Source organism: Muntiacus reevesi, chromosome 1 (genome assembly GCF_963930625.1).
Source record: "Muntiacus reevesi chromosome 1, mMunRee1.1, whole genome shotgun sequence".
In the NCBI taxonomy this organism is placed as follows: domain Eukaryota; kingdom Metazoa; phylum Chordata; class Mammalia; order Artiodactyla; family Cervidae; genus Muntiacus; species Muntiacus reevesi.
The window spans coordinates 120,250,019-120,268,790 of NC_089249.1; the positions used below are offsets into that span (position 1 = coordinate 120,250,019).

The 18,772-nt window shown below is 36.4% G+C and overlaps 1 protein-coding gene across 1 annotated transcript in view; it reads right to left on the bottom strand.

Annotated features, from left to right (window-relative positions):
• Positions 1-18,772, bottom strand: part of SPATA1 (spermatogenesis associated 1) — a 64,615-nt gene that overhangs the window by 9,020 nt on the left and 36,823 nt on the right. The window contains exons 9-12 of the mRNA XM_065910169.1: positions 13,831-13,942; positions 13,029-13,154; positions 5,406-5,584; positions 2,188-2,286 (exon numbers count right to left, since the gene is read on the bottom strand). Coding sequence (XP_065766241.1) covers positions 2,188-2,286; positions 5,406-5,584; positions 13,029-13,154; positions 13,831-13,942 — 516 coding nt within the window. The remainder of the gene's footprint in view (positions 1-2,187; positions 2,287-5,405; positions 5,585-13,028; positions 13,155-13,830; positions 13,943-18,772) is intronic.

Consider the following 18,772-nt stretch of genomic DNA (forward strand, 5'->3'; position numbering starts at 1 on the left):
CTTCATAAGTCCCTCTGAGAAAGCATGCTTATCTACTGCTAGGTATGCTACCAAATAATTTCACTTATTAGTATATAAACATGATAAAAATAAATGGTTCTATAAAACTAGAGTGAGAAAGAATTTTATCTTTCATTTATTTCAATATCTTCTCAATGTGTAAAGAAAATGGTAAAAGCAAAAAACCTCTGACTCCTAAAGAAATTACAAAAAAAACTTAATTTCCTGACCTTAGAAACCAAGGAAGTACTTAAGAAATATAATAGTGTGGTAAGCACTCTTTTAAGTGCATTAACCCCTTAGATTCTTCCAGAAATTTAATTGAGGCCGTTACTGTTATTTCTCCTCATTTTACAGCTAAGGAAACTGAAATGTCTAGAAGTTAAGTAAATTGCTAAGGTATAAAACCAGAAAGTGGCACAGCCAGAATTCAAACTTAGACCATCTGCTACCAGAACTTGCCATTCTGAGTATTGTTTGTGGACCAGCAGTATCAGCATCACCTGGGAGTCTATTAGTGCTGAAGATTTTCCAGGCTTCCCCGAGAGATTTGTTGAATCAGATCCTGCTAGTTTTAACAGGATCTCCAGGTGATGTAACATTGAACTTTGAGAAGCAGATTGTGCTATATTATTTGAATATGGTTGCAACAGTCAAAATAGGTTTTCTGCTCCTTAAATCTGTATCTTATGTATAGATATATAAATTCTTATAATGTATCTTATAATGTCTACTATGTGACAGTTAGTCCCTATGGTTAATGTAGGATTTTTTTTCCCTGCAGCCTGTAAGCCGAAAATGTGATTCTCTTTTTTTACATGTCTTTCCTGTTTTTTCACTATAATTCTAATTGGGGTCAAACCATTTATATGTAATATTTATAAGGCTAAAATATACAAAAAGTGGTAAGAACTAATGTGTATGCTTTCCAGAAGAAAAGGGCATTGAGGAAGTTGTAATTGAAGGCCCTGGTGGGTCTTCTACCCATCCACCTATCCACCTATCCTTAAGTGGACAAGTTTTATGCTTGATTTTTCTCCTTTTTCTGGATACACAGGAGTTTTCATTCACTGAATGAACTATTTTTTTGAGTGTATACTGTATAAAAATGTCAAATAACTCCTTTTTTTTTTGTTGTTTAAAATTGTCCTTTACCTTTTTCCTTTCCTGTAGTTTTAAGCTTCTCAGTGCTGAGCCAGGGTTTAGTCTGGAGAATGCTGCTAGTGAAAAGAATCTAGAACAGTTCTGTCCAGTAGAGTAGCCACTTGTCATATGTAACTATTTAACCTGAAAGTAACTAAAATTAAATCTAAAATTCAATTCCTCAGTCACACAACAATCTATATATCAAGTGTTCAACATCCTTATGTGGCTAGTGGCTACCTTATCAGACAGTGCAGGTCTTAAACATTTCCACCATCACAGAAAGTTGCATTGGACAGTGCTAATTCTTGACAGGGGTCATTATTCTCTGTCATAAAGCTATTTCTGATAAAGAGGTGAATGGAGAGCACTCATATAACATTGTATATATATCTATGAAAATAACCAGAGTAAATGAGATAATTACCCTAGAGAGGAGAAAACATTAAAATTAAATGGGAGCTCAGAGAGCTCAGTGGTTTGTCATATTTAGGTATGAATGATGCTAATGTATGAAAATTACTTCTTTCAAAATATTTTTTGGAGACTCTGTACTGATTCACGGGCTTCCCTGATGGCTCAAGAGGTAAAGAATCTGTCTGCAATGTCTCCTGGTTCTGACAGGAGACATGGGTCTGATCCCTGGGTCATGAAGATCTGCTGGAGAAGGAAATGGCAATGCACTCCAGTATCCTTGCCTGGAAAATCCCATGGACAGAGGAGCCTGCTGAGCTATAGTCTATGGGATCACAAAGAGTCAGCAGACAGGACTGAGCACATGATGGATGGATGGGATACTGATTCACAAGGTTCTTTTACTTTATTTCTTAGTGAAATTTTACTAAGTTTTGCTTTGGCCTTGTTAGGAATCTTTTCACAGGATTTCATTATTATTCTTGCACTTTTTTCATTCATGCTTTTGTTAAGGTAACAATTTTAAGACAGTCCTTTCTGCCTTTACACTATTGACAAGCAAAGTTAAAACACCAAAGTAGTTTATTTCAAGATAAATGTTACAGTCTTATTAGGGGAAATTCAAAGTACCTTAATTTCTATTATGAGTTTCATTTTGTCAGTATCCAGTTTTCTCTTAAGTTGATCAATAGCATGTTGTACTTCAGTGATCTGGATGATAAGGTAATTCTGTATGGGACATATAAAGATGCCTGTTTAGTATAACATCTACCTTTTAAATTTTTAATTCTTTGTCAATATAAACAACAAAAAGATACCAAATATCAAAAGAGCATATCATGAAAATAAACGATTCCATAAAATAAGCTTGTTGCTTTGCAGTAAATTATCAAGTTGTTTAAATTATTGAGTTGTTAATTTCTTATGCTTTAGGGACCACTTTCCTTTATGCTCTACTACCATTTTCATGTATTATAAAAATAAATAGGTATTTGTAAAATTTACCATTAAATTAGCACCATAGAATCCAACAACTGTTACCATAAGATGAATATACTAGGTTTAAGATACTTAGCAAGACTTCAGAAATTGGCATAATGGTTTATCAGTGGAATCATAATAGAATCACATTAAAATATTTAATAATGAAATACTGTATTTTATAAGAAAATCTGTTTAATATGAGAAAACCTATTTTAGTTAAGTAAAGGTTACTTAAGTAACCTTTTGGTTACTTTTGTTCAGAAAAGTTTGTGAGTTGTTATTGTTCATTCTTCAGTTGTTAGTTGTGTCTGATTCTTTATTACCCCATGGGCTGTAGCATGCCAGGCTTCCCTGTCCTTCACCATCTCCTGGAGCTTGCTCAAACTCATGTCCATTGAGTCGGTAATGCCATTCGACCATCTTGTCCTCTGTCGTCCCCATCTCCTGCTGTCAATTTTTCCTAGCATAAGGGTCTTTTCCAGTGAGTAGGCTCTTCCCATCAGGTGGCCAAAGCATTGGAGCTTCAGCTTCATCAACAGTCCTTCTAATGAATATTCAGGGTTGATTTCCTTTTGGATGGACTGATATGATCTCCTTGCAGTCCAAGGGACTCTCAAGAATCTTCTCCAACATGACAGTTCAGAAGCATCAATTCTTCGGCGCCCAGCCTTCTTCATGGTCCAACTCTCACATCCATACATGACTACTGGAAAAACCATGAGATGGTTTTGTTACTAAGTCATGTCCAAGTCTTGCAACCCCATGGACTGTAGCCTGCCAGGCTCCTCTGTCCATGGGATTCTCCAGGCAAGAATACTAGACTGGGTTGCCATTTCCTTCCACAGGGGATCTTCCTGACACAAGAATTGAACCCAGGTCTTCTGTGTCGCAGGTAGATTCTTTACCAACTGAGCTATGAGGGAAACACCATATCTCTGATTATATGGACCTTTGTTGGCAAAGTAATGTCTCTGTTTTTAAGTATGCTCTATAGGTTTGTCATAGCTTTTCTTCCAAGGAGCAAGTGTTTTTAATTTCATGACTGCAGTCATAGTCTGCAGTGATTTTGGAGCCCAAGAAAATAAAGGCTGTCACTGTTTCCATTGTTTCCCCATCTATTTTCCATGAGGTGATGGGATTGGATGCCATGAACTTAGTTTTCTTAATGTTGAGTTTTAAGCCAGCTTTTTCACTCTCCTTTTTCACCTTCATCAAAAGGTTCTTTAGTTCCCCTTGCTTTCTGCCACAAGGGTGGTGTCATCTCCATATCTGAGGTTATTGATGTTTCTCCCAGCAACCTTGATTCCAGCTTGTGTTTCATCCAGTCCGGCATTTTGCATGTCATCTGCATATAAGTTAAATAAGCAGGGTGACCGTATACAGCCTTGACGTACCCCTTTCCCAATTTGGAACCAGTCCTTTGTTTGGTTCTAACTTGCTTCTTGACCTGCATACAGATTTCTCAGGAGGCAGGTAAAGTGGTCTGGTATTCCCTTCTTTTTAAGAATTTTCCACTTTGCTGTGATCCACAGTCAAAAGCTTTGCCATAGTCAAAGAAGCAGAAGTAGAGGTTTTCCTGGAACTCTCTTGCTTTTTCTCTGATCCAGTGGATATTGGCAATTTGATCTCTGGTTCCTCTGCCTTTTCTAAATCCAGCTTGAACTGGATTTTCAAACTGGATTTTCTGGAAGTTCTCAGTTCACATACTGCTGAAGCCTAGCTTGGAGAATTATGAACATTACTTTGCTAGTGTGTGAGATGAGTGCAATTGTGCAGTAGTTTGAGCATTCTTTGGCATTGCCTTTCTTTGGGATTGGAATGGAAACTGATCTTTTCCAGTCCTGTGGTCACTGCTGAGTTTTCCAAATTTGCTGGCATATTGAGTACAGCACTTTCACAGCATCATCCTTTAGGATTTGAAATAGCTCAACTGGAGTTCCATCACCTCCTCCACTAGCTTTGTTCATAGTGATGCTTCCTAAGGCCCACTTGACTTCTTACTCCAGGATGTCTGGTTCTAGGTGAATGATCACATCATCGTGATTATCTGGGTCATGAAGATCTTTTTTGTATAGTTCGGTGGATTCTTGCTACCTCTTCTTAATATCTTTTGCTTCTGTTGGGTCCATACCATTTCTGTCCTTTATTGTGCCCATCTTTGCATGAAATGTTCCCTTGGTATCTCTAATTTTCTTGAAGAGATCCCTAGTGTTTCCCATCCTATTGTTTTCCTCTTATTTCTTTGCATTGATCACTGAGGAAGGCTTTTTTATCTCTCCTTGCTATTCTTTGTGAGGTGTAACTGTCTGCAAAGAAATAATTTAAGTTGCTTTCATGAAAAGGACATTATCATATATTGAACTGGAGAAAACAGTAAGATAAAAAGATTCAATGATGCTTAAAAATAGTATCAGCTAATATGGAGAAAACTTTATTTAAAACTATTTGGATTTTACATTAAATTGACCTAAAATGGTAAACTTTTACTCACAGAAACAGGGTAGATTGGAGGTTGGCAAAATGGGAGGTGGGGGTTGGGAGAAATGGGTGACAGTGGTCAAAAGTTACAAACTTGTAGATATAAGATCTACAAGTTCTAGGGATGTAATATACAGCACAGGGGTTTTCCTGGTGGCTCAGACAGTATAGAATCTGCCTGCAATGCAGGAGATCTGGGTTCGATCCCTGGGTTGGGAAGACCCCTGGGAGAAGGGAATGGCAACCCACTCCAGTATTCTTGCCTGGAGAATCCCCATGGTCAGAGGAGCCTGGCAGGCTATAGTCCATAGGGTTGCAAAGAGTCAGGCATGACTGAAGTGACTTAGCATGCACACACAACAGAATGTGAACATATTTAATAGTACCTTAGAGTCTGTGATGTTTGCAAGATTCTTTGGTCTCATCTTGATCTCCCTGGCTTCAAGTTGCATGAGCAATTTTTTATAGTAAAGTTCCAAATCTTCTCGAAGTTTTGTTAAAACTTCCTCCAGTGATGCTGTAACTTTCTTTGTTTCAAAGCACTTTTTTTTCCAAACACTGCAGGCTTAAAAAAAAAAAAAAAAAACACACCACCAACAAAAATGCAAATGCTATAGTTTGATTAAATTTTTCAATCCGGAAAGGACCCTGGAGTTAATTCAAACCATTCCTCTCTCATATGCTGAGAAAATTAGAGTTAAGAGCAAAATTTTTATTGAATAAAAGACCTACCAATATAGTAAAATGCTCTTAAATCCAGGAACCAAAATCAAGCTCTTCAAGTTTGTACTTTTTTAATAAAATCTTTCTTCAAAATACTACCTATAACAAGATGTGTATATTTTTATTTTGATTACTTTTACCCATAATCTGATTTGAATTCAGCATTTATATAATTGAAAATATAAAACAAAAAGGCAAAATATATATTTTCAGATTTTCCTTATTTTTCAGCCCCAAAATGACTTGTTTTGTGAAATCAATTGATTCTAATTTATCATTTATCAAAGTTATTCCCAGTATATCCCCAAACTTCTGTAGGGCAGAATTTCTTAAACATGACTTCTGGTTGAGAAAATTAGAAATTAAACTCTGCCAGTTTAAGAAATCACTTTAACACTAATGAGATTCTAAATATAAACTTATTTGGAACACAAACTTCATGCTAGTATACCAGAATATGTTTATACTTCCTTTTTTAAGATTATCATGAAAACACCTTAAAATTCTACATTATAAGGTGATTTAATTAAAAATAAAAAACTACATGGAACTTTAACTCAGATTTTAATGATTTATCTCAGCCCTATATCTAACCCCACAGCAAGTTCTACTGGTACCACTCCCAAAATCCTTTGCGCATCTCACACATTCTCCCTTCTTCAGTGCTGCATTGCTAGGCAATCCACTATCATCTTTTGAAAGATGTATTATCTTTCTAATGGCCTCTCTGCTTCCATTTTTGCCCCTCTACAGGCTTTTCCATCTTTCTAAAACATCTTTAAAATACTTTAAAAATCACATAAATCCAAAGGTTAAAAATCCTCTAATGTCTTCCCATATTACTTGTAACAAAATCCAACTTCTGGAACTGGCCTATCTGTTCCTTGCTAACCTTTTGATTTTCTCCCTCTACATTCTTTCTTACTGATCACACTCCAGCCACACTGGTCTTAGTTCAGGTCCTTAATTCTGAAAGCTTATTTCTATTTCTATATCTTGACTTTTAGTGTCCCTCCTGTTTGGACTCTTTCCCCCCCTATCTTTTTACATGCTTGTTGTTGTTTAGCTGCCAAGTCATGTCCCACTCTTTTTGTGATCCCATGGACTGTAGGCCACCAGGCTCCTCTGTCCATGGGATTTCCCGGGCAAGAATACTGGAGTGGGTTGGGTTGCCATTTTCTTCTCCAGGAGATCTTCCCAACCCAAGAATCGACCTGCATCTCCTGCATTGGCAGGTGAATTCTTTACCACTGAGCCATCAGGGAAGCTCCTTCACATGTGTATCATTTTATTAATCAAACCTTAATGACATCTCCTCAGAGAAGCCTTTTGAAAAGTCTAGCTAAACTATCTCTCCTGCCCCACTACTCTTTACTGTACACGTCTAATTAACTTTTTACCTCTCATCAGTAGCTGATATTATCTTACTTATTTATTTATTGTCTGTATCCTCCAATTAGAGGCAACCCCTTGAGGGCAGGGACATGTTTGTCTTGTTTACTGCTGTATCCTCAGCATTTAAAACAATGCTGAGAACCGAGGTGCATAGTAGGCTCAATCAAAATATTTGATGGCTGATACATTTTATCTTGAAACATTCCTGTTGAAATAGAAAGTAAGTGATAATTCTCATTTTATAAATAGATAGAGTGAGGCACAAAGAGGAGAAATAACTTGTGTAAGTAAAAGATTATTCTGGTATCAGGTCCTGGTCCTGTGATTTCTAATTCATTGCTCAAATCTGTCTGATAAAATTGTTCTTTTATCACTATAACATGGTCAAATCGTTGCCACCTCTTCTGGGTAACACTTTAATATTATGAGGTAAAACACTGAGAAATACCTCCTGACATTGTCTGTAACCTCCAGCCAGATCTAGTACTAGAGCAATAATTTTGCTGTAAACTGAGAGATTCATGGGATTAGCTCTGATACACAAAGCACCTGAAGAACTATGAACAGAGGTTTGTTCACATTGTACAGGAGGCAGTGATCGAAACCATCCCCAAGAAAAAGAAAGGCAAGATGGTTGTCTGAGGAGGTCTTACAAACAGCTGAGAAGGGAAAGGCAAAGGAGAAAAGGAAAGATATATCCATCTGAATGCAGAGTTTCAAAGAATAAAAAAGAGAGATAAGAAAGTCTTCCTAAGTGATCAATGCAAAGAAATAGAAGAAAACAATAGAACGGGAAAGACTAGAGATCTCTTCAAGAAAATTAGAGACACCAAGGGAACATTTCATGCAAAGATGGGCACAATAAATGACAGAAACAGCGTGGACCTAACAGAAGCAGAAGATATTAAGAGGAGGTGGCAAGAATACACAGAAGAACTATACGAAAAAGATCTTTATGACCCAGATAACCATGATGGTGTGATCACTCACCGAGAGTCATACAGCAAATTCCCATTGGCTATCTATTTTACATATGGTAATATAAGCTTCCATGTTACTCTCTCCATACATCTCACCCCCTTCTCCCCTCTCCCCGTGTCCATAAGTCTATTCTTTATGTGTGTTTCTCCATTGCTGCCCTGTAAATAAATTCTTCAGAACCATTTTTATAGATTCCGTATATGTGCATTAGAATATAATATTTATCTTTCTGACTCATTTCACTCTGTATAATAGGTTCTAGGTTCATCTACCTCATCAAAACTGACTCCAATGTGTTCCTTTTTATGACCAAGTAATATTCCATTGTGTATATGTACCACAACTTCTTTATCCATCCATCTGTTGATGGGCATCAAAGTTGCTTCGGTGTTCTAGCTATTGTAAATAGTGCTGCAGTGAACAATGGGGTACATGTGTCTTTTTTAACCCCGGTTTCCTCAGGGCATATGCCTAGGAGTGGGATTGTTGGGTCATACGGTGATTTTATTCCTAGTTTTTGAAGGAATCTCCATACCGTCTTCCACAGTGACTGTATCAATCTATATTTCCACCAACAGTGCAAGAGCATTAAAAATTCAATTATTTTTAAAAACTGACATTTATTTATTCATTTTAACAGTCATGTATTAAATAAGTGTTTATTAAGTGCCTACTGAACTTAGTCACTGCTCTAGGGGCTGGGGGGTTAGTAATAAGCCAACATAATCTTGTCCCTGCCCTCAAAGTGTTTGTGGTCCAGTGGAGGGAAGATGATCAGGTTAAGCAGTAGTGATACATCCTGATAACTGCTATGATAAAGGAATTACAGATTCTATGCATGGGAGTACAGATGAAAAACACCTAAATTAAATGGAAGCGACCAAGAAAGGCTTCCAGGAAAAGTGGTAGATGTACTGGAATCTGAGCTTCCCTGGTGGCTCAGTCAGTAAAGAATTTGCCGTTTGATCCTTGGGTCAGGAAGATCCCCTGGAGAAGGAAATTGCAACCCATTCCAGTGTTCTTACTGGAACAATCCCATGGACAGCAGAGCCTGCCAGGCTACAGTTTATGAGGTCACAAGAATCAGACACGACTTAGAAGCTAAACCACCACCCACCATACTAGAATCTGAAGTGTGCCTCCTCTTGGCTCCAGGCCTTCAGTCTTTTCCCTCGGGCATCTAAATCTTATCTTCTTCTCCTCCTTTCTTCAGAGTTCCTGGTTATTTCCTGCTAATCATTCAATCTCAGCTTACATATCACTCTCGAAGCCTTCTTTGAGTCCCTTAGTCTCCCCTAGATGCTCAGTTTTTTTGGTATAAGTGTCTGCTTTGCTAAATTGAATGAATGGGTGAATGAATGAGAGAAATGAGGTAAGAAAAATAGTTTCCTTGCAATAATTAGAAAGTGTTGTTAGAACTTGTAGAAATGAAAAAATGGGAAAGGGTGGAGGAAGCATAGGATAATGATTTGAGAGATGTTAAATAGTTCAAGAGGCTTACATTTTGGGTTGTATTAGAAGATAAAAAGGGTAAAAGGTATATATGGAATTAATTGCCTTTCAGTTCAGTTCAGTCACTCAGTCATGTCCGAATGTTTGCCACCCCATGAACTGCAGCATGCCAGGCTTCCCTGTCAACTCCTGGGGCTTGCTCAAACTCATGCCCATCGAATCGGTGATGCCATCCAACCATCTCATCCTCTGTTGTCCCCTTCTCCTGCCTTCAATCTTTCCCAGCATCAGGGTCTTTTCCAATGAGTCAGTTCTTCCCATCAGGTGGCCAAACTATTGGAGCTTCAGCTTTAGCATCAATCCTTCCAATGAATGTTCAGGATTGACTTCCTTTAGCCTTGACTGGTTTGATCTCCTTGCAATCCAAGGGACTCTCAAGAATCTTCTCCAACACCACAGTTCAAAAGCATTAATTCTTCAGTGCTCAGCTTTCTTTATAGTCCAACTGTCAAATCCATACATGACTACTGGAAAAACCATAGCTTTGACTAGATGGACCTTTGGCAAAGTAATTACCAAAGTAATTATCTTGGCAAAGTAATGTCTCTGCTTTTTAATATGCTGTGTAGGTTGGACATAGCTTTTCTTCCAAGGAGCAAGCATCTTTTATTTTTTTCATTTATTTTTATTAGTTGGAGGCTAATTACAATATTGTAGTGGTTTTTGCCATACATTGACATGAATCAGTCATGGATTTACATGTGTTCCCCATCCTGAACCCCCCTCCCACCTCCCTCCCCCCCCCCCCCATCCCTCTGGGTCATCCCAGCACACCAGCCCTGAGCACTTGTCTCATGCATCCAACCTGGACTGGCGATCTGTTTCACACTTGATAATATACATGTTTCGATGCTATTCTCTCAGATCATCCCACCCTCACCTTTTCCCATAGAGTCCAAAAGTCTGTTCTATATATCTGTGTCTCTTTTTCTGTCTTGCATATAGGGTTATTGTTACCATCTTTCTAAATTCCATATATATGCGTTAGTATACTGTATTGGTCTTTATCTTTCTGGCTTACTTCACTCTGTATAATGGGCTCCAGTTTCATCCACTTCATTAGAACTGATTCAAATGAATTCTTTTTAATGGCTGAGTAATATTCCATTGTGTATATGTACCACAGCTTCCTTATCCATTCGTCTGCTGATGGGCATCTAGGTTGCTTCCATGTCCTGGCTATTATAAATAGTGCTGCGATGAACACTGGGGTACACGTGTCTCTTTCAATTCTGGTTTCCTTGGTGTGTATGCCTAGGAGTGGGATTGCTAGGTCATATCGCAGTTCTATTTCCAGTTTTTTAAGGAAATCTCCACACTGTTCTCCATAGTGGCTGTACTAATTTGCATTCCCACCAACAGTGTAAGAGGGTTCCCTTTTCTCCACACCCTCTCCAGCATTTATTGTTTGTAGACTTTTGGATAGCAGCCATTCTGACTGGCATGTAATGGTACCTCATTGTGGTTTTGATTTGCATTTCTCTGATAATGAGTGATGTTGAGCATCTTTTCATGTGTTTGTTAGCCATCTGTATGTCTTCTTTGGAGAAATGTCTGTTTAGATCTTTGGCCCATTTTTTGATTGGGTCATTTATTTTTCTGGAATTGAGCTGCAGGAGTTGCTTGTATATTTTTGAGATTAATCCTTTGTCTGTTGTTTCGTTTGCTATTATTTTCTCCCAATCTGAGGGCTGTCTTTTCACCTTACTTATAGTTTTCTTTGTTGTGCAAAAGCTTTTAAGTTTCATTAGGTTCCATTTGTTTATTTTTGCTTTTATTTCCAATATTCTAGGAGGTGGGTCATAGAGGATCTTGCTGTGATTTATGTTGGAGAGTGTTTTGCCCATGCTCTCCTCTAGGAGTTTTATAGTTTCTGGTCTTACATTTAGATCTTTAATCCATTTTTGAGTTTATTTTTGTGTATGGTGTTAGAAAGTGTTCTAGTTTCATTCTTTTACAAGTGGTTGACCAGTTTTCCCAGCACCACTGGAGCAAGCGTCTTTTAATTTCATGGTCGCAGTCATCATCTGCAGTGATTTTGGAGCCCAAAAAAATAGTCTGTCACTGTTTCCATTGTTTCCCCATCTATTTGCCATGAAGTGATGGGACCAGATGCCATGATCTTAGTTTTCTGAATGTTGAGTTTTAAGCCAGTTTTTTTCACTCTCCTCTTTCACTTTCATCAGGAGGCTATTTATTCCTCTTTGCTTTCTGCCATAAGGGTGGTATCATCTGCATATATAATGTTATTGATATTTCTCCCTGCAATCTTGATTCCAGATTGTGCTTCATCCAGCCCGGCATTTTGCATGATATATTCTGCATGTCAGTTAAATAAGCAGGGTGTCAATATAGAGCCTTGATGTACTTTTCCAGTTTGGAACCAGTCCATTGTTCCATGTACGGTTCTAACTGTTGCTTCTTGACCTGCACAGGAATTTCTCAGGAGGTAGGTAAGGTGGTCTGGTATTCCTATCTCTTTAAGAATTGTCCACAGTTTATTGTGATCCCCATAGTCAAAGGCTTTGCCACAGACAATGAAGCAGAAGTAGATGTTTTTCTGGAACTCTCTCGCCTTTTCTATGATCCAATGGATGTTGGCAATTTGATCTCTGGTTTCTCTGCCTTTTCTAAATCCAGTTTGAACATCTGGAAGTTCACAGTTCACATACTGTTGAAGCTTAGCTTGGAGAATTTTCATCATTACTTTGCTAGTGTGTGAGATGAGTGCAATTGTGTGGTAGTTTGAGCATTCTTTGGCATTGCCTTTCTTTGGGATTGGAATGAAAACGGACCTTTTCCAGTCCTGTGGCCATTGCTGAGTTTTCCAAATTTGCTGGCATATTGAGTGCAGCACTTTCACAGCCTCATCTTTTAGGATTTAAAATAGCTCAGCTGGAATTCCATCACTTCCTCCACTAGCTTTGTTTGGAGTGATACTTTTTAAGGTCCACTTGACTTTGGACTCCAGGATGGGCTCAGGAAACTCAAGTAGGGGCTCTCAACCTACAGGGTGGGATGGGGAGGGAGATGGGAGGGAGGTTCAAAAGGGAGGTGATATATGTATACCTATGGCTGATTCATGTTGAGATCTGACAGAAAACAATGAAGTTTGGTAAAGCAATTATCCTTCAATAAAAATTAAGTTGAAATAAAAAAAATTGAATTTTAATAAAAAGTATGTTGCATTTAGTGTATAAAATAGTCAAACAATGATTTCACCGTTCCTATAGTGAATCTATATCAATAGTGTATCATTTAAACTATAACAGTAAAACAGTAAATATCATTTTGTGGTTTATTCTGTAAAATAAATCACAGGCACAGAATTTACAGGCATGAATTCTGTAAACCTTGAGTTTCCTTTATAGTGATAAAAGATATGTAATAAATTTTACCATGATAGTGCTTTAATTTGCTTTGTTCCAATAGCCTTTCAGCTTTTTTCATTAGTTCTTCTCTAATTCTTTCCAGATATCTTCTTTCTTCCTTTACTTGTTTCATTTGTTCAATAATCTTCTCCCCTAATAGATTATAAGCCATACTTATAAATACCTAAAAGCTAAAAGATGGGTCAAGTCCTAAAATATAGAATATAAAACTAAAAAATGCTTAAAACAGCAAGTATAAATTTTACCCCAAACTCTGTGTTTCTACCTGTAGTATAGTGATTGCCACTGTGGAAACACTGAGGAGTCATTTCAGTATCTATAGGAGATTTATATATATGTAAACAATACAGTATGTTTCTTTTGCATTTATACATATGTGTAGAAACTAGGTAAATCTTGTGTAGTTATATCTCTTGATTTAATTCTTTAAGTAAATTTATCTTGGGTCCAAAGTTATTGTACTTAAATCTTACATAGAAAAATGTATATTTTAGAATATATTTTTTAAAAAGTAGAAATAATACTAGTGACACACATATGCAGTAATCAACATAACAATCATACACTTTAAAATAATTTAACTTTTTGTGGTAAAATACACATAATTTACCATTTAACCATATTTAAATATACAGTTTAATGGCACTGTGTGCATTTATGATATTTTACAAGCATCACCACCCCTTCATCTCCAAAACTTTATCTTTCCAAACTAAAACTCTGTACACATTAAACAGTTAACTCCTCATTAACATCATTTAATGTTACCTCATAGAATCATCTGTACTTATAGTATCATCATACTTACTCTCAATCTGTGATAAAGATTTATCAGTTATTCCTGGAGAAAGAGTAGGTTGACAAGGAAGTGAAGGAAAATCAGTAACATCTGGTAGGGGAATGTACTCTGTTTTACCTAGCTGTAAGCAAACATGAAAATCAGTAAGATCTGGTAGTGTGACACATTATTTTTCACCTATTTGTAAGCATCTGATAATGCCAACAGTAATGCATCTTTTAACTTATAAGGTAATGAACTCCAAAATCTGTCTTTGTAACTATAGACCCTCTCTAGTGCTCTATTTTGTCCATTCCACTATTACTTGGACGTTATACCACAGGAGTTTCAAACTATAAATTTACAAAGAAAAAATAAAAAAGAATCCATATTCCTTTCTAAGCATGATTTCATTCCAAGATTTCTGATTTCAATTATTTATTATGACAACTTTTAAATGTTTCTCAGATGGCTATTGAATTTTTTCTTCTTAAGCCAATTTTGACCATTTATATTTGCTTACAAAATTGGACATCCCAGCACATTTTCAAATATTAGCATACATTATATTCTCACAAATTTTATCACCTCTGTATTTGTGTTACATTGCCTTCATCTCACCTAATTTTTTTGTTTCTATCCTTTTTTGATAAACTGCCTCAAGCCTTACCGATGTTGATGTTTCTGCCACTACCACTTTATAGATCCTGGATTTTTTTCAATTCTACTAGGCTGTTTACTTCTGTAACTTATTAGTTTCTACTTTTATCTTCATTAAGAAACCCTTATCCCTACTTTGTTTCATTATTTTTTCTAGTTTATTGCATTTTATTTTATTTTGTTAACTTATAAGGTCAGATTCCCACAGGATAATGGAAACCACCTAAATTAGAATCTCTCCACACATTCTCTCAACTACTATAAAAAGAAACCAAATATAATCACGCATAACTTATGTCTGTGGTGTAACTAGGACACAGAATCCTTTAATTTACATATACTTTAATTTACATGTAAGTGGAGAAATAAACACCCTAAGCCAGCAGTGTGTGCTTAGGAGCTCACATCTAAGCAGAGTCAGATGGGGACTGTGCATCAGAGAAACAATATACAGATAACACAGTGAACATTAACCACAATTCAGTCTTAAAGGAGAGAGTCCTATATGTGGTGGAGAAATATTGAGAGATAGGGTATGGACTGGTAAATCAGAGCTTTCTATGAGGAATCTAAAAGAAAGGGGTTTTTAAAATGTAGAGGACCAGAGGTGGTAATTATGGGAAAACAGTTACTAGGTGAGAGGAAAATACTTCAGAAGCAAGAGATGTTCTGTTAAGCAAGGTAGTGAGAGAAAGAAAGGTGGTCAAGTTAGTTAAGGGCTCTGCTGAATTAAATTAGTAAGAAAGTATACAAAGAAAAAAGAGCATTTCCCCCAAATGCCTCATTTATTTAAAAATAAACAACCGCATTTTATTATAACAACAGAAGAGGGCACTCCTAATCTACAAACTAAACAACCAACACTACTCCCTGTTCCTCTGTAGGAACACCTGCTACTGATTCAGAAAAATCCAACACAAATAAGCAAAGACAACATCTACAAAATAATCTAACATTCATGCTGAATTACTTTTTGAAAACCCTCAAAATTGAGAACTACAACAAAACAAAACCAGCAGCCAAGAGGCAGAAAAAATTAACAGTATCCCAATATAGATTGTATTAAATGAATTCAAAGCATTTTAGGTACTAATGAACACCATAAATCACAAATTTAGACATTCAGAAAAAAACGGAAAAACAAAAACCCAGGAAGATGTAAAATGGAAATTGATTAAATTGAAGAAAGAAATTAAAGAAAAAACAAACTGTCTCAGAAATGAATAACAGGTATCCAAACAGGAATAGATATGACCAAAAAAAATACAGTAAGCATAATATAGAACAGAAATAAAAGGAGCATAGAAAATTAAACATAAAGAAATGGTAAACTTGACCTAGAAGAAATAAAAAGGAGTTAATCAATAATGAATAATACAATAACTGAGATCAAAAACACTCTGGAGGGAAACAACAGTAGAATAACCGAGGCAGAAGACAGGATAAGTGAGGTGGAAGATAGAATGGTGGAAATAAATGGAAGCAGAGAGGAAAAAAGAAAAAAAGAATGAAAAGAAATGGGGACAACCTCAGAGACCTCTAGGACAATGTCAAATGCCCCAACATTCGAATCATAGCCAGAAGAAGACAAAAAGAAAGGCCATGAGAAAATACCTGAGGAGATAATAGTTGAAAAATTCCCTAAAATGGGGAAGGAAATAGCCACCCAAGTCCAGGAAACCCAGAGAGTCCCAAACAGGATAAATCCAAGGAGAAACACCCCAAGACACATATTAATCAAATTAGCAAATATCAAACACAAAGAACAAATATTAAAAGCAGCAAGGGAGAAACAACAAATAACATACAAGGGGATACACATAAGGATAACAGCTGATCTTTCAATAGAAACTCTTCAGGCCAGAAGGGACTGGCAAGACACACTTAAAGTGATGAAAGAGAAAAACCTACAACCCAGATTACTGTACCCAGCAAGGATCTCATTCAGATATGAAGGAGAAATCAAGAGCTTTACAGACAAGTCAAAGCTGAGATAATTCAGCACCACCAAACCAGCTCTTCAACAAATGCTAAAGGATCTTCTCAAGACAGGAAACACAGAAAAGGTGTATAAACTCAAACCTAAAACAAAGTAAATGGCATGGGATCATACTTATCAATAATTACCTTAAATGTAAATGGGTTGAATGCCCCAACCAAAAGAAAAAGACTGGCTGAATGCATACAAAAACAAGACCCCTATATATGCTGTCTACAAGAGATCCACCTCAAAACAAGGGACACATACAGACTGAACGTGAAGGGCTGGAAAAAGATATTTCATGCAAATAGAGACCAAAAGAAAGCAAGAGTAGCAATACTCATATCAGATAAGATAGACTTTGACATAAAGGCCATGAAAAGAGACAAAGAAGGACACTACATAATGATCAAAGTGTCAAGTCTTTGATCTACAAGAAGATATAACAATTATAAATATATATACACCCAACATAGGACCACTGCAATATGTAAGGCAAATGCTAACAAGTATGAAAGGGGAAATTAACAGTAACACAATAATAGTGGGAGACTTTAATACTCCATTCACACCTATGGATAGATAAACTAAACAGAAAATTAGCAAGGAAACACAAACTTTAAATAATACAATGGACCAGTTAGACCTAATTGATATCTATAGGACATTTCACCCCAAAACAATGAATTTCACCATTTTCTCAAGTGCACACAGAAACTTCAGGAGAGATCACATCCTGGGCCATAAATCTAGCCTTGGTAAATTCAAAACAATTGAAATCATTCCAAGCATCTTTTCTGATCACAATCCGGTAAGATTAGATATCAACTACAGGAAAAAAAACTATTAAAAATACAAACATATGGAGGCTAAATAACACGCTTCTGAATAACCAACAAATCACAGAAGAAGTAAAAATATGCATAGAAATGAATGAAAATTAAAACACAACAACCCAAAACCTATGGGACTCGGTAAAAGCAGTGCTGAGGGGAAGGTTCATAGCAATACAAGCTTAACTCAAGAAACAAGAGAACAGTCAAATAAATAACCTAACTCTACACCTAAAGCAACTAGAAAAGGAAGATATGAGGAACCATAGGGTTAGTAGGAAAGAAATCATAAAAATTAGGGCAGAAATAAATGAAAAAGAAACAAAGGAGACCATAGCAAAAATCAACAAAGCTAAATGTTGGTTCTTTGAAAAGATAAATAAAATAGACAAACCATTAACCAGACTCATCAAGAAAAAAAGGGAGAAGAATCAAATCAGCAAAATTCGAAATGAAAATGGAGAAATCACAACAGACAACACAGAAATACAAAGGATCATAAGAGATTACTACCAGCAACTATATGACAATAAAATGGACAACTTAGAAGAAATGGATGAATTCTTAGAAAAGTATAACTTTCCAAAACTGAAACAGGAAGAAATAGAAAACCTTAACAGACCCATTACAAGCACAGAAATCGAAACTATAATCAGAAATCTTCCAGCAAACAAAAGCCCAGGACCAGACAGCTTCACAGCTGAATTCTACCAAAAATTTAAAGAAGAGCTAACACCTATCCTACTCAAACTCTTCCAGAAAATTGCAGAAGAAGGTAAACTTCCAAACTCATTCTATGAGGCCACCATCACCCTAATACCAAAACCAGACAAAGATGCCCCCCCCAAAAAAGAAAACTACAGGCCAATATCACTGATGAACATAGATGCAAAAATCCTTAACAAAACTTTAGCAAACAGAATCCAACAACATATTAAAAAGATCATACATCATGACCAAGTGGGCTTTATCCCAGGGATGCAAGGATTCTTTAATATCCACAAATCAATCAATGTGATACACCACATTAACAAACTGAAATATAAAAACCATATCATTACCTCAATAAATGCAGAAAAAGCCTTTGACAAAATCCAACATTCATTTATGATAAAAAAAAAAACCCTCCAGAAAGCAGGAATAGAAGGAACATATCTCAACATAATAAAAACCATATATGATAAACCCATAGCAAACATTATCCTCAGTGGTGAAAAATTGAAAACATTTTCCCTAAAGTCAGGAACAAGACAAGGGTGCCCATTCTCACCACTGCTATTCAACATAATTTTGGAAGTTTTAGTCACAGCAATCAGAGAAGAACAAGAATAAAAGGAATTCCAGATTGGAAAAGAAGTAAAACTCTCACTGTTTGCAGATGACATGATCCTCTAAATAGAAAACCCCAGAGACTCCACCAGAACATTACTAGAGGTAATCAATGAATATAGTAAAGTTTCAGGATATGAAATTAACACACAGAAATTCCTTGAATTCC